This window comes from Globicephala melas, chromosome 16 (genome assembly GCF_963455315.2).
Source record: "Globicephala melas chromosome 16, mGloMel1.2, whole genome shotgun sequence".
NCBI classification, from domain to species: Eukaryota; Metazoa; Chordata; class Mammalia; order Artiodactyla; family Delphinidae; genus Globicephala; species Globicephala melas.
Window position 1 is genome coordinate 61,254,205 of NC_083329.1, and position 16,909 is coordinate 61,271,113.

The following is a 16,909-nucleotide window of genomic DNA, read 5'->3' on the forward strand; positions in this document are numbered from 1 at the left end:
AGCCATCAAGGATCATGTGCGTTCCTTACAGCCCGCAGTGGGGCCTGCCCTATTTATGTTCACCTGTGATAAAGAATCTGCAGGAAGGGCACAGACGTGAGTGTCTTATCCTGAGCGTGGAGGAGGATCGAGAGGATCCAGTGAAGGGAATGTACTAGACTACAGACATGAACAAAGAGCAAGAGAATGGCTCTGCTCTAAGTTTCTAAACCTGGGATCAGCAAACTACAGGCCAAATCAAACTATAGGCTGAATTTGGCCTGTGCCTGTTTTTGTAAAGAGAATCTCACTGGAACACAGCCAAGCTCATTCCTCTACCCATCGTACTATCACTGCTTTCCCTCTGCAAGGGCAGGGGTGAGGAGCTGTGGCAGACATGGCAGGGCCTGCAACGTCTAAAATGCTTCATACCTAGCCCTTTACAGGAAATGTTTGCCAACCCTGATCTAAACCATGTAAGCACTCAATCCCTGACAAGTATCTAAATTCAGCCAAATGTTGCTCCAAAGCTTCATGTCACTTCTGTCAGGTTGTCGAATTTCAAATTTCTCCTGAATAGCATCTTTCTCCTTCAGTCAGATACATTGGAGAAAGGGCTGGGTCAGCCTTCTCATTCTTGGCACTTCTGCTATTTTGAGTCAGCCAGTCCTCTGCTGTGGAGGCTGACCTGTGCACTGGAGGGTGTTCAGCAGCGTCCCTGGCCCCTATCCACTAGATGCCGACAGCACCCACCTCCTCTTGTGATGTCCAAAAATGTCTCCAGACATTGTCGATGTTTCTTGGAGGTGGGGGACAAAACTCACCCAGCCCCCTTGAACTTCTAGTTTCAGTGACTATACAGGAAGAGGTCTGATGACCATGGGGGTAGGAGGCGGTAGGGAAAATCTACAGGATTCTGCTTACCTTACGACCAATAATAGGCATCTTCCGGATAAGCTTAAAACATCTCTTTTTAAACCTTGACCATAAACCTAAAAGAAACAAATGGTTCTATTATCCAAATAAATTTCCACATATTATATGACCTGACAGTCATAATGTATGAACTATTCAACATGTCCTCTGCAATCTCACCTGCCCTCAGATGGCAAAGGTAGTTTCTTTCCTTTTTTAAAAAACCTTTTAATTTTTGAATAAGTAATACATTTACATGGTTCAAAAATAAAAAAATAAACACACACACTCTCTCATCTATCCCCCAGACCCTCATCCTACCCCCAGGTTAATATTACTACTAGTTTCTAGATACTCTTCTAGAATTTCTTTATGCATATACAAGTAAGAATAGAGGTATGTTCTTATTTGTCTCTTTTACACAAAAGGTAGCATACTCCAGCACTGTACTAGACCTTGTTCTTCTACTTAGCAATATTCTCTTAAAGACCTGTGCTTCCTCATTCATTTTTATACCTGTAGAGTATTCCATTAGATGGATGTTTATTTAACCTGCCCTTTCCTGATGGAAACTTAGGTTGTTTCTAATATTTGCTATCACAAACCATGCTGAAATAGCTAACCTTGTAACACACGCCGTACGTGTACGTGACAGTATACCTACAGGATAAATTCCCAGAAAGAGAATTGCTGGGTCAAGTATATTGCAGAGCTCCTTACCTTCCCAAGGTTTCCGGATGCCCAACATTTCTCTCCCCTCCCTCAAAACAAATGCCCAACCCGTGCTTTTCTTCAGGATCTATGCTCCAGTCTCTCATCCAACACACATCCCAACAACATTTTCTGGACCTAAAAAGGCCTTCAAATATCACGGACACCAACCAGACTCCATTCTGTTGGGCAGCACACAGGACAAATGTGGAATTCTGACCCTATCAATTACAATAGTTATAAATACGTGGCATCTAAATAGACAGTCGTGCCTTTTAATGAATCCACTTCAGTGTATCTCAACTGACTGACAACAAGATTCTGAGGTTGGCAAAGAAGGCACTACCTACTATCCAAGGGCAGCTAAGGATCAAAGCATTAACTTGCTCAAGGCCACAGATCAGATCAGTGATGGGGCGGGGATTTAACTGAAGTCTTTGTTTTTCTAGTCCTAGATTCCCAGGCCCCTACACTGCTTCAGATGCACAACAGGAATTTTCAGTTAACCCAAGTGAGTTTCTAAGGAATCTACACGTAGGCTTTCTGCAAAGATACAAGGCATGAACTGAATGAACTTCACTGCTTTCCTAGGAGATCTGGGAAATCCAATTTCCTTGGCCAGAAGGTGCTTTCAACAGCCAAAGAATGTGTCTGTACCTTTTTTGGGTATTTATTATATGATGCCTTGCATCTTTACTAGTTGTTTTTGCTTAGGTTGCATCCCTAAGTGCCTAGCACTGAGGTCAACACTCTGTAAATGTCTGGGACAAAACCCACTATCTAAGACACAGACTGACTAAGACAAAGGGACTGAAACCACTGTTACTTTTTGTTTAAATTTTGGAGTATCTCCTTTCAGTCCTGAGATCTTACTGTATGTACAATGTCATACCCTCTTCTCATTTACAGCATTTTCTACATTATTAAAAATTCTTCTTAAACGTATTTTTCAGTGTTACCACAGTAGTCCATCAAATGAGCATAACTTAGTGTTGGATAGTTAAGCTGCTTGTTATTTGATTATTTCTAACAATGTTAAAGCTGTAAAGATTCAGAACCACTTCCTTATTTAACAGATGAAGTAATTAATTAATGAGGTAGAAAGAGGTCTAGAAATCAGCAAGCTGAGTCAGGTGTCCAAAAGTACATTGATGTGACCACAGGTGGAGGAGAAAAGAGTAAACGAATTTTGTGGAAGCTGTGAGATAATATGGTACAGGGTAAAAAGAACAGAATACAGACCAGAGATGGAGAAATTGAGAATGAAAAGATTATGTGGTCAAGACCTAAAAAGATAATCTCAAAAGCAAAATTTCCCAGAGGTACAGGAAAAAAAGGTAACGAGAATGTTTTAAGGTAATACAATAAGAAATGCCAGTGTAAGAACGACAATGCTTGGCTCTTTACAGTTTACAAATTCCTTTCACACCACTTATGCCACTCGATCCTCCCATCACTCTTTGAGACTGGGTAAAGCAGTATTATTATGCTCATTTTACTGTGAGGAAACAGGCCACCAGGCTTAAGGGTGTTGCCCAAGGTGCCATGGCTAGCAACCTCCTCCTACCACAGAACTCAGATTTCTGTTGATGAACTGCAGACAGTCCCACAGTTTAAGTCAACATGAGTTAGTAAGGATGGAGCAGGATTAAAGGAGAGATCACACCTTAGAGGGCTCCAGCCCTGCCCCGTCCCACCCTCCTGCCGCCTCCATTTCTTATCTACCTGTGTCTGTCCTGTGTTCCGCAATTACCCTCCCCCCTCAGAAGGGTACCCGGAATTTGAAGATCAGCAAAATTTATCACTAAACGGACCTTAGACTCCTCTAAGGCAATATACTAAAAGTGACTGGATGTTCAGTAATACGTGGAATACTTCTACATGAGCAAGGTGCTGAAGAAATCGGCAGTTCTATCAAAATTACCTCCGATCTCTGGCGGGAAGACATTTCTATCTGTGTCTAAAATTCAAGTTGGAAGTTACAAAATAAAAAATGTGTTGTTTGTGTATATGTATTAAAGCAATATGAAATTGCCAATATTCAACAACATAAACCTCAAGGTCTCTGGCCTTAGTTTGGATTTACAAATGCACCATCTTAAAAGGAAAGGTGCACAGAATGGTGGCTGCCAGAAGCCGGGGAGAGGGAGTCGTGGGAAGTTTGTGTTTAATGGGTACGGAGCTTACAATGATGAGAGAGTTCTAGAGAAGGATGGTGGCGATGGCTGCACAACAATGTGAATGTACTTAACGTCACTGAACTGTCCACTTAAAAATGGGTAAAATGATCAATTTTATGTTATGTATATTCTATCACAATAAAAAAAAGAGAAGTCCATTTACTGCTACTCCTTAGAGGCCTCTGGAATCGGACAGGACGGTGGGCAGCACTGAATCAAATGCTTCCCAGGAAAGGAATAAGCCTGAGCAGAAGAGACAGGGGTTGCGTCCGTTTCCAAACCATGGAGCAAACGAAGCACAAGGGTTAGTCTGTCTAATTTGTCAGAGTTTATGAGAAAATCTTGCACGGACTAGGAGCAGAAATTGAGGACAGGGTTTTTAAAGCTGGAGTGAGCTAAACTTCAGACAGGGCAGTCACGTCTCATTTCCATTTTAACTAAGTGCAATGTTGACTCCGCCATAACCCGGCAATGTTACTAGAACAGCTGGATGGCTGTCTGCATGGTAAAGAGAGGAAACAGAATCTGGCCTCTAAGTTGACTTTTCTGGGGGAAGAGGAAGAAAAGCAGAACCAGTATTCTGTTAAAGAGCCCCTTCAAACAGATGTTATCGGGGAAGCAAATAGTTATGGAAATTTTAAACAAAAGAGAAATGGCAAGCAACTCTCATCAATGTTATTAACTCAGATACCCTACTAAGGGTGAGGAAGGGGTGCAGGGTAGTGTACAGAGCACCCACCACCTCTCCTACCATTTACTTACAAAACACAGCCTGCAGGGGAAAAGAATTTGTAAGGAGGTACCACACAACCAGGCGGTCGGGAGGTTGGGAGGGGTGCAGGGAGTGTGGGCAGGATATGAGGAAGGATGGAGGATGTTCAAACTGATCACTAATAGACTTCTCATCTTCCACACTCCCTGAGAAGCAGCCTCCTCTTCCCATGTCAGTCTGGCTCCCAGAGTCACTACCCAGGAAGCTCAAAGTGTACTGTCCCCTTACAGCAGAGGTTCAACTCCAAGAGGACACGGACCCTGTATTACTTGTATAGATCCCTAGAGCCTGGCAGTGCCTGACACACAGCAGACATTCCAATGGTCACTGCATGAGTGCTGTTCCAATGTCACATCATCTTTATTGAAACAATGGCCTAAAATGAAAGCAATAAACTCATGCTTGGGGAACTCCAGGTGACACAATTATGTTCTAGGCAAGAAGCTGAAAGTGAAGAGAGTTTAAGCCATACTCTGTGGATCCTTACCAGGACTAATCTCTCAGGGGTTTTAATGTAAACTGCAAATCCAGAAAAAATCAATGTAACAGTTACAGTTACACAAGTCCTATTAAAATTTTACCAGTCAGAAGGCAATGTCCTTTCTATTTAAACAGATTTTAAAAATCACAACCAAACCAACCAGACAAGAAATTAGTACAGTCCCTCAGCCATCAGTTCCAAAGCTAGTGTAACTCCACTGTATCTTTACAGGGGGCACAGTATACTTACTCTCTGGCTGGAAGATAAACTCGTATACCCAGACTACCAGCAGAGTCCACACGACACTCCATGCAATTAGCTGCCAGGGCTCATACTTGCTGCAATGCCCGTTTACATAATTCTTGGCCTTTGTGGAATACACTTCCAAAATCTCGAGGTAGGGCTCAAAGGCCTTCTAGAAATACAAAAGAAAAAAGAAATATTACATTCAAAGAGAGAAAGGAAGTCTATTCTTAGTTTGCTCTTCAACTCATTTTTCAAGGGCAAGGCCACTCATGATCTGGCCCTACCCCAGCAATAATCTTATCATCCTGCTTCTGCGCTAGGAACTCCAGTGCACACTGCCCCTTAACAGACAAGTGGACTTTGACAGCGTTTTTGATCTTCTATCTGTAAAATAAAAGGTTAATTGGACTTCCCTGGTGGTGCAGTGGTTAAGAATCCACCTGCCAATGCAGGGGACACAGGTTCGAGCCCTGGTCCGGGAAGATACCACATGCCATGGAGCAACTAAGCCCATGCGCCACAACTACTGAGCCTGTGTTCTAGAGCCCGCGAGCCACAACTACTGAGCCCATGCACCACAACTACTTAGCCTGCACTCTAGAGCCCAGGAGCCACAACTACTGAGCCCGCATGCCACAACTACTGAAGCCTGCGCACCTAGAGCCCATGCTCGACAAGAGAAGCCACCGCAATGAGAAGCCCACGCACCGCAATGAAGAGTAGCCCCAGCTCACCACAACTAGAGAAAGCCCGCACACAGCAACGAAGACCCAACGCAGCCAAAAATAAATAAAATAAATAAATAAAAGGTTAAGCTAGATCATCATTTCAGCTCTAAAGTTTCTAGATGACTGCAGTATTCACTGTCCCACTCAACTAATCTTCTCAATATGTCTTTCTCTTCTCTACTTGAATCTTTCCCCACCTCTAACACAAAAGGCAGCAGACTGTTTCCGTAAAAGGCCAGATAGTAAGTATTTTAGGTGCTGCAGGCCGAAAGTCTCTGTCACAACTACTCAACTCTGCTGCTGTAGCACAAACACAGTCACAAAATAGTGGGTAAAGAAATGAACGTGGCTGTGTTCCAACAAAATTTAATTACAGATGCTAAAATTTGAATTTCATGTAATTTCACATATCACAAAATATTCTTTTTATAAAAACAATTTCAAGTTAAAATATCATTTTAGCTCATGGGCTATACAAAAACAGGCAGCAGGCCAGATCTGGCCCGTAGGCCATAGCCTGCCAATCTCTGCTCTAAGGCCCTATTTGACAAAAACTCTTATAGCCAGGAACCATATCTTATCACTATGTGTATCCCTCACAATACATAGCACAAGCAAGAAAAAATCCTCTCCCCTGAAGTTACCAGAATACCCAACTCATGAGAATTAATCTCCCCCATTAAATTCTCGTCAAACATTCATTTGTGCCTCTACACAGAGCTGATCACAATGTGCCTTGCAGTCTACTCATCTGTTTCTCATCTCCTTTACAACATGATTAGGTCCCTGAAGACTGACCGGATCCCAGTCATATTCACAAGCCACCGAGTGCCCTGTACAAAATGAGTTCATCTTCAGTCTGCCATTCACTCACTTATTCAACATTTATGAAGCTTCTCCAGTGTTTAAGGCATTCAGCTGGGGGGAACATTAAGGTATATATGCTAAGTTCTTGCCCTTACTGAGCTTACAATCTAATGAGAGAGGTTCATACATACACATGCAGACACACATGGGCACACACATATATAAACAAGTAACTGGAACTCTTCAGGATAAACACTATAAAAAGGTTGTAAATGAAGTGCTAAGAGAGACCACTAAGGAAGGCCTATCTAACTCTACCTGAGGGGAGATAAGGAAGATATGACAGAGGATAAAATCTAACAATGATCAAAAAAAATTCTCTAGGCAGAAAAATTAAAAGAAAAAAAAGTCATACCAGGAAGACAGAATAATAGCTGCAAATGCATAAAAAGAGTCTGAGAATGGCAAAAAGGTCTGTGTAGTAAGAGCACAGGCTACATGAGGGCAGAGACCATATCTGTCTTCTCCAGCACTAAATCCTCAACATATAGCATGGTGCCTGGCAAACAATCTGTACTGAATAAAAGCTTGGAGAGTGGCTTGACAGTGACCAAGTAAATGAGTGAACACATCAAGTTACAAGAGAACTGAGGCTGGGAGAAATACACTAGGTCCAGATTTTAAATGGTCTTGGGAAAAAAAACGCATAGAGATTGGAAGTATAAATTGATAGGTACTTTTTGTAAAGTGCTTTGTCAGTATCTATTAACATTTTAAATGTATATTCATTTTTACCCAGAAATTCTTTTTGATATCTATATAATTGCACCTATGTACATGTTCAAGGACTTTCACTTCAGTATTCTTTGTAACAGCAAAAGAAAAAATATAAATGACTGTCCATTGATAAATGGTTAAATAAACTATAATATATACATTTTATGTACCCATACTATGCAGTATTAAAAAGAAGACAGATTTATGGACTTCCCTGGTGACGCAGTGGTTAAGAATCCGCCTGCCAGTGCAGGGGACACGGGTTCGAACCCTGGTCTGGGAAGATCCCACATGCCGCAGAGCAACTAAGCCCGTGCGCCACAACTACTGAGCCTGCGCTCTAGAGCCCGTGAGCCACGACTACTGAAGCCCGCACACCTAGAGCCCATGCTCCACAACAAGAGAAGCCACCGCAGTGAGAAGCCTGTGCACCACAACAAAGAGTAGCCCCCGTTCGCCCCAACTAGAGAAAGCTCGTGCGCAGCAACGAAGACCCAATGCAGCCAAAAATAAAAAATATATACATAAATAAATAAATTTATATATTTTAAAAAAGACAGATTTAAATGAACCACATGGAAAAATTACCAGAACACGATGTTGAGTTAAAAAAAAAAAAGAAGAAGAAAGCAAATAGCAGAACAACAAAAACAAAATGAAAGGTATGGGTATTAATCAGGAGAGCAATTTTTTTTTTTTTTAAGATAACTTCATGGGAAAGGAATAGAAGGAGGACAGAAATTCGAGACAAAAATTTTAGTTAAGAGGACTGTTGAAATAGTCCAGGGGAGGGGCTTCCCTGGTGGTGCCGCAGTTAAGAATCCGCCTGCCAATGCAGGGGACCTGGGTTCTAGCCCTGGTCCGGGGAGATCCCACATGCCGCGGAGCAGCTAAGCCCGTGCGCCTGTGCCACAACTACTGAAGCCCGCGCACCTAGAGCTTGTGCTCCGCAACAAGAGAAGCCACTACAATAAGAAGCCCATGCACCACAACAAAGAGTAGCCCCCGCTCACCGCAACTAGACAAAGCCCGTGCACAGCAACAAAGACCCAATACAGCCAAAAATAATAAATAAATTAAATTAATTAATTAATTTTAAAAAATGTCCAGGGGAGAAATAAACTGGGTTTCACCTTAAGCAGTATGGTATCTGGGCCAAAACATGGTATGGATTTGAACAACATTTTTAGAACAGTGTTTGATAACTTATTAGATATAGAAAGTATGGAGTGGGAAAAATACAGATAATTCCAGATTTTCAAGTTTGAGAGACTGGCTTAGTGGTGACAGCATTAACCATGGCAGACTAGAAGAGGAAGGGAAGCTGAAGATGGTAGAGGAGATTCTGAGAACAAGATAATGCCGTAGGTTTATGTTCCTGTTGGATATCTACATGCAATGTTCGAGGAGCAGCATGAAAGCTCAGAAGGAGGACGGGTGCTCAACTAATGTTTGTTGAAAGCATTTATACACTTAGCAATTAGGATGCAGTATAAGGTAATTAGCATTAGACAAGTACTGGGTTCCCAGAGGGCTATCCATGGAAACACAGTTTATCTGCAACCCCCTCATAGTTCTTGGTGGCCATTCCCTAGAGCCCACTGTTGCTATCAACAATCTCAATCCTGCACAGCAGTGGCAGTGCTGGTCGAGACCAGAGAAAGACCAGAGGAGTCTACCATCATTGAAGGTATGTCATAATTTCAACTATTATAGAGAATCTTCTAGTGTTAAAGCTGTGATCAAACCAAATGGTTGAATGGTGTGTATGAATGGGATGACGGAAGAACAATCATACAGATCAGCTTTTCCTCTGGTGATTCTAGTTCCTGGTTCACCCAGAAAATAGAGGTTACCAATTGCAAAAGATGACTGTAGATATTATCACAGCACTGACTAAACAAACGAGTAACACAACTAGTATTAGGGAAAGAGCAAAGAATCAGCACATGCAAACTACTTCCATTTTTAAAAAGCCTATTACGATATGAAGGCATTCCTTGCTAACATTTACAAAATTATATTCAGCAAAAGTATATTTTCTTTGTAATTGCTATGAGAAGATAATGGGAGTCCTTGAATATATCTCCTTAAGAGGAGATATAGAGAAACACCTCTCAAGGAGATCTATTTCTATATTCTCTTACTCCAGTGACAGAATGATACTGTACTTGGAGGGGTCCTAGCAAGCTTTTTGAATGGGCAACCAGTGGGTCACAGAAATTGTATCTCCTGGCCTCATTCCAAGGTTCTTCTAGGTTACTACAAACAACCTAGGCTCAGTCCCAACAAAGAAGCACCTCACAACACTGACAACTCGCTGCACTATAGGGCTCTGTGGGGTAACGTGTGCTATCTCCTTGGAAAAAAAGGATGAGGCAGTTCCTTGGGGCCTTGCAACCAGCAGCAACCCCAGGCTGGGTTCTGATGCAATAGTCCAGCCCTGGGGAAGTATACAATCTAAATGTTGAAGAGAACTTTAGAGATCAAGCCCACATTTTCATTTTACAGAGGCCCCGAAGCAGCACGGCGTACCTCACTCAGCTCATGCAGACGGGCTTGTGTCAGAGTGGAGAGTAGGAACCCACGCCTCCTGCCAGTATTTAGTACTCTTTCAATTCTTCATTCTCAGTGTTACAGGCAGAGGATCACTAAACACATTACAATCCAGTGCTATCCCAAGAATTTTCTTTCCACAATTTATGCTCCTGGCAGAATATACCTTGGATATATGGTAACATACAACAAACCAAAATTGTACTGCTAGGTCATGACTACAGAAAAAACATCTAGACAGAGATGGCACGAGAACTTAATATAATTACAATTACTATTTCCCACCGCATCTTTCTTCTTATAGAAATATATTTTGTCTATATACACTTGCATATTTATTTATAATTACAATACTTAGGCTTCTGTCTATTTCAACTTAATCTCTACATTGTGTCTCTGGAAATACAAGAACCATAAGTGGTCATCTATGAAGGCCACTAGCTTATTGTGCAACTCCAGGCAAATTATTTCACCCACCTGTGCCTTCATTTCTTTATCTAGAAGGGACACAGAATATTCACAAAATAAAGTGTCTGTGTACATGTGTGTCTGTGGGTATGTGTGGGTGTTTGTGGCTGTTTATCTCCAATATTTGCTTAATAGAAAAGTAGTTTTGGTAAAACTTCCACAAAAAAAAGCATTCTTTCCTTCACACTTCTATAAAATTGGAAATGTATTCCCCTAGAGGAAAAAAACAAAATACTTTGCCCAATGAATGTATATAAAATGATAGTAAGAATACCATAAATCTTTTAAAAGTATAATATTAAAGGAAAAAATATCAACTTTAGTGTGAAGATTTAAAATATTAACTACTTTGAAGAAGCTACTGTCAAATAAGGATGAATAAAGTAACCAGACTTTCTCTTTTTATTCATCCCACTTCAATCTAAAGATTTAGGTTTTAGCAGATACCTAAAAGACATCAAAATAGTACTCAATAATCCTAATCATTACTAGACAAAAGGCAGCTGCTGGAATGTATGGGAGCTTGGTAGCCTACTATTCTCATACTGAACCCTCTCACCCCCCAAATCACTTCAAGGGAGCAAGACACTTTCGTGAACATGATAGTAGCAGTCTACAAATTTGGTAAATTTGGGGCCTGCCACTTTTTTTTTTAAGCATATGGTTTGGGCTTTTTTGGCTGTGTTGGGTCTTCATTGCTGCACGTGGGCTTTCTCTAGTTGTGGAGAACGGGGGGCTACTCTTTGTTGTGGTGCACGGGCTCCTCACTGTGGTGGCTTCTCTTGGTGCGGAGCACGGGCTCTAGGCACACGGGCTTCAGTAGTTGTGGCTCACGGGCTCTAGAGTGCAGACTCCATATTGTGGCACATGGGCTTAGTTGCTCCGCGGCATGTGGGATCTTCCTGGACCAGGGCTCCAACCCGTGTCCCCTGCATTGGCAGGTGGATTCTCAACCACTGCGCCACCGGGGAAGTCCCAGGGCATGTCACTTTTTAGACCAAAGAGTTTCAAACTTTTCCAATACAGTCCCACAAAAATGTATTTTACAACACAAACTAGCACGCACAGCAACAGAAAGATATAAAACCAAAACAAAGATTTCCAAAATAATACTTAACACCTTATTACTTGTAATACACTTACATTTCTTTTCTATTTCTTCCTTCTTTTTTCAAAGGCTTGGCCCACTAAATTGATTCTGCATCCCTCTAAATGGATCATGACCTTCAGTTTTAAAACCAGTGTGTTACAGTGGTTTCACTCCTGGCTTCCTTAAATTTAGAATGCGGTTCTGTAATGCAGTGAAGGGAGTTAACACTAAGGTTATTTTCCACTCAACGCAATCTCAGTGCTTTTTATACTTAGGATTTATTCTCTTAACATTTTTGTGAGGCCAGGATTATGACGTGATGGAGTGACTCAGTCCAGGAAACTCAGAATTCTCCAATCACAAGATACTTTCCTATCAGTACTAGCCACGGTTCTCCCCAATGATAATAAACTCTTTCAGTCCTTAAATCACTTCAAGAGAACAAGATTCTGTAAGCAGACTTCCCATAATGGCACTATCCACACCCCCATTCCCCCGAAAAAAACTTCTTTGAGAACTATTACTGTACTTAACCAACTGTCAATTAGGCAGTGATAATTTTCCCCCATTAAATGTCCTTAATTACCAACTTATACCAGAAGAAACATTCTAAAAATGATTATCACTGAAAGAAGACATTTCCAGACCCACACTGGATGGTGCTTCTTTCCTTAATAATAACAATCCCTTCACCATGATTTAATGGGGGCGAACCAGTAGAACGCATCAAAATCAGCCAAGGAGCTTTCTCCAGAACACTCCACCCCAGAGGTTTAGTAAGTACAGAGTGGAGCCCAGAAATATATATTTTGGAAAACTTCCCCCAGGTGATTGTGACAGACATCCTTGCTTGGTTAAGAACCCTTTCTCTACACCACAACATGGCCCCTACTCTCCCCATCACCTTCTTTGATAAAAGAATTACCCAATAATTGAGTTAACATATTACTAGACGGGGGTAAAAAGACATCCACCAAGTTTTACTGTAAGTGTTAAAGTTGGGGCCCAGCCACATCAATCCACAGATCAATGCATTACTCATGGCTAATATTTATTCTTTGGCCAGATACTAAAGAAAATCAAAATCTTCCACTCTGCAATGCTACAGAGAAAAAAAGGATTTTGTTTTCCTCTTCCTTCCACTTTCTTCACCTCTAATACGAGTGCACAATTCAACACTCAAAAGAGTTTTTCCAGAAGAGTCAGAAATCTGAGCTTTAAAGCAGGAATGGGCTGTTGAGGAAAAGAAAAACCTGTTTTACCCAGTTCATCCACGCCTGAATGTCTTCAAATCAAATGGTACTCTAGTGACTAAGACTCAGGTAAGGGAGTGAAGTTAAAATACAGAAGAAAGCCTAAAAGTTAAGTATTTATTCTTACTCTACTTCTGCTCTAAAAATGGGAAAAAAATGAACTGAATCTGATTCTCTTTCATAGTACATTCTGCAGAACTTCAAAGTGCAAAGCAAACAGGTAAGAAAACACTATTGTCTTTAGAGCCTCAAAAGGCATTAAAGTTTATCAGCAAAAACAGATCACAAGCTCAAAGGGAAAACTCCCTTGGGTCATTAAAGAAGTAAGAATTGTGCAATAAACCAAACAGTCATTCCAACCAACCAACGGTGACTGTGTGATATAGAAATGTTTAAAGGGACCGAGTCATCATTTCTTAGGAGGTAAAGAGCAAACCATATACTTCCGCCAAAATTCTACTATGTAAGTCAAAAGATCCAGTATCTGAGAAGCTCATCTCAAAAAGCGTAACTGTCCAGATTTCCCTTCCAGCCATGCCTCGAGTCAAGTATACATGCTCAGTACTAGTTCACAAGCACTTACAAAGTCTAATTGCTCTACACTTAACACTGGAGTATTTGGGCAAAGCACCCCGTCACTGAGACACAATCTTGGCCTCAGAAAGGAGAGACAGCCATGCAATGTTCTCCAGTCATTAGGAGTGAACTCACAGAAAATCCAAGCTCCTGGGTTCATAAAAGTGGGCAGCCCCGAAGACTGCCAAATGGTTGCTGAGAACTTTTTATTCATTTACTTATGGTCAGGACCATAAGTCTGTCTTCAAGTGAAGACAGATGCTGATTCTGTCAACTAACAACTCTGAGCACCTCTCTTCTGATGTCTATCAAGAAAGGCACTACAGGGAGCTTAACCTAGCAGAGAAGACTGAAATGCATAAAACTAAGCTGAACAAGCAGAGGAACAGGCTGAGGGATGTAGAGGTAAGGGCAATCATGGGTTTTCTTGGTAAATACATTCTCAGCCTGAGGGAAGTAGGGAAGATGTGGGGGAAAAGTACTCTGCAAACGTGAACATGTCATGTTGCCAAATTTGCTATGAACTCCCAGAGTCTCTTAAAGTCAGTAGCTAAATGACTTACTGTACACGTGCACAGAAGTTACCTTTCAAAGTAAAAGAGGTTCATTATCCTCTGAAGACTGGAAATGAGAACCCCCTGGAGAATAAGCAAGGTCTAGTGGAAATAATCCTACGTTCTTCACACACAAAGGAGAAGTCTTGACTTCCCTGAGCATACCACAACTGGGGAAGAAGTTGTCTAGGCTTCTCCCTTCCTGTACTTCTTTTACTAATAGGATTATCTAGCTACCTTTGTCAGAGTTAAGATAGCTAGACTTTTTTTTTCTAGAAAAGCTAGACTTTTCTAAACTAGTTATAGAAATCCCCTCCCTTCAATAGTCATGCTGATATTAGAGATGAGAAATACTGAATATATGCCCAAAAGTGTAACCTAAGTTAAGATGCAAAGCCTACTTCTCTGGAGATTTCTAACAAATAATCCTGTTCAAAAGAATAAACCAGAGACCTATCCCTGGGTCTCCGACTGATACTCAATGGATACAAACATTTTTCTAAATCTAGTCACAAAGGAGATGCTTTTTAAAACTGAAGTAAAACTCTAAATTTAAAATCAACACTTGGAAGACTTTCAGACTTTTTGGATAATCTGTTGAAAGTGCAGGAAAAAATGTGTGTTTCCAGTGGAAAATCATACATTGTCTAGGACATCCCTCTGATTCTGATTATATAGCAGTTATTTTACAAGTCTGCAAGTTGTAGATAACTGATAGCAATGCAAACTGATCTTAATCTATAAACATATAAAGTCTGCCATGTCCAGTAAAGGTTCAAATGACCTCCCTCTCCACTATGGAAGAAACTAGTTTTGCCTCCATTTGCATACTTATTTTAATATTCCTGATCTATAAATGTATCTGTTCTTTGGACTTCTCCTTTGAACACTGTAAGTAAAATAAAGTGTGTATTCATTTCCTAACTGTATGAGTGTCATGATTTTACCTTTTTTGGGAAATTATCTTTTAACAAAAGCTAAATGTTCTCAGTCCCCTAACCTCCCCCACCAAAAAATGCCTGGGAATATAAAATCTTGCAAATAATTACAAAGGGTTCAGGACATCCTGAAGGCCAGTCATATATGGGATCCATATTCCTCAGATTAATAATGCCTTCCCTAAAATGAATCATAGAAGTAGCCTTAATATGACAAACTATCCTATTATATATAAAGCTATTATATCCTATTATATATATTATCCTATTATATATATAGCAATTATATCCTATTATATATATCCTATTATATATAAAGCAAACAACATTTTTGAGAACAAAATAGAAACACTGGATATATCCATCACTTACAATTCTTCAGGAAAAGCCTCATGAGTATAATAAAAAGGAATGAAGTTCTGATCCATGCTACAACATAGATGAACCTTGAAAACATCATGCTAAGAGAAAAAAGTCAATTATAAAACACCACGTAGTATTTATATGGTTCTTTTATAGGAAATGTTCTGAATAAGGAAATCTATAGACGAAAAGTAGTTTGCTGGTTGCCTAGGAGTAGGAGACGGGGAGGAAGTGACTACTAATGAGTAAGGGGTTTCTTCTGAAAATGTTCTAAATTGTAGCGACAGCTGTACAACTCTGTGAATACACTAAAAACCACTGGATTGTATACTTTGAAGAAAAAAAAGCATTATGACTCAGCAATTCCATTTATGCTCACCAAATGTTCTCTTAGCTAAGACCAACCACCTAAGATTGTTTGGATTCAAAGACTTCCTTTAAAAAAGTCTTTCTGGAAAAAAAGTTTCCATATGGCCAAAGATAGCAGAAACTTTGCAATTCCAGAAACAGAGATTAAAGCTTTGGACTCCAAATGAAAGCAACCCTAAGTATCTTAAAAATAATGTAGAAGTTTGTAGAGTAATTATGGGTAAACTAGACAAAAAGGGTCATTATTGTCCAGAGGCATAGTTTTTAAGAATCTATAAACAAAATTACTAACTGCTAAAATGACGAAACTTTTTCAAAACACTTTTTGTGTTTTTTTCATGAACACATACTCCAGCCACTACCCAGGATATCTGAAAAGGACCGACACCTCTGAGTATTGTCCTGAACTGACACCTCATCACGACTCCTGTGAGTTCTTTGAGAGTCGTGTTAATAGTGTTTTACAGGCCACTGTGGTGTCCTAGAAAGTCTGGATAGTGTCAAAGGCTTCTACTCTAGTTTTAGCTCTCACTTAGAAACTGTGTGACCTTTGGCACTTATTGAACCTCTGTGCAACTGGATTTCGCTCATCTGCAAACAAAACTAGATGCCATTGTTATAGTTCAACAAAAAAAATCACAAGAAAAAAACAATTCACAGGGTTGTTGTGAATATTAAATGCAGCAAGGTAATGAGCAAATGACTGCAGGTAATAAACACTTCACAAATTATTTGATGAATCTGAATTCTCTGATAAACATTTTCCTTTCCTTTTCAATTAGCAGCAAGGAAAAGTGACCTTTGCAATGTTCCAGGCAAAGCCACAAAGGTAGAGCTGCGAGAGGCTTTAAGTAGTTTGATTTCCATGCCTATGCTGTATTTTACTACAGATGATGGTAATAAATGCAGGTAAATAGTGAGCTGCTCCTCAATTTTGTAAGACAGATGTTAAACCAACTCAGCTTTCCACAATCTAATTCAATCAGAAGGTTGCAAGTGTCCCCTTACCTACTAACAGAACAGGATTAAACCGGTTACCTACTTATGTTTACAGATCATAAACCTGATTTCAGTCATCCAGATAGACTATTGTTGATTGCTGCAGGCATGACTCATGCGAAAGCATCTGAAACCTTAAGCTTATCA

General features: G+C 40.4%; 1 protein-coding gene across 4 annotated transcripts in view; it reads right to left on the bottom strand.

Annotated features, from left to right (window-relative positions):
- Nucleotides 1–16,909, bottom strand: part of SGPL1 (sphingosine-1-phosphate lyase 1) — a 61,269-nt gene that overhangs the window by 26,908 nt on the left and 17,452 nt on the right. For all 4 annotated transcript variants that reach the window (XM_060286037.2, XM_030862510.2, XM_060286039.1 and 1 more), the window contains 2 exons: nt 5,288–5,453; nt 904–971 (listed from right to left, as the gene is read on the bottom strand). In XM_060286037.2, the coding sequence (XP_060142020.1) occupies nt 904–971; nt 5,288–5,453 (234 nt within the window). The remainder of the gene's footprint in view (nt 1–903; nt 972–5,287; nt 5,454–16,909) is intronic.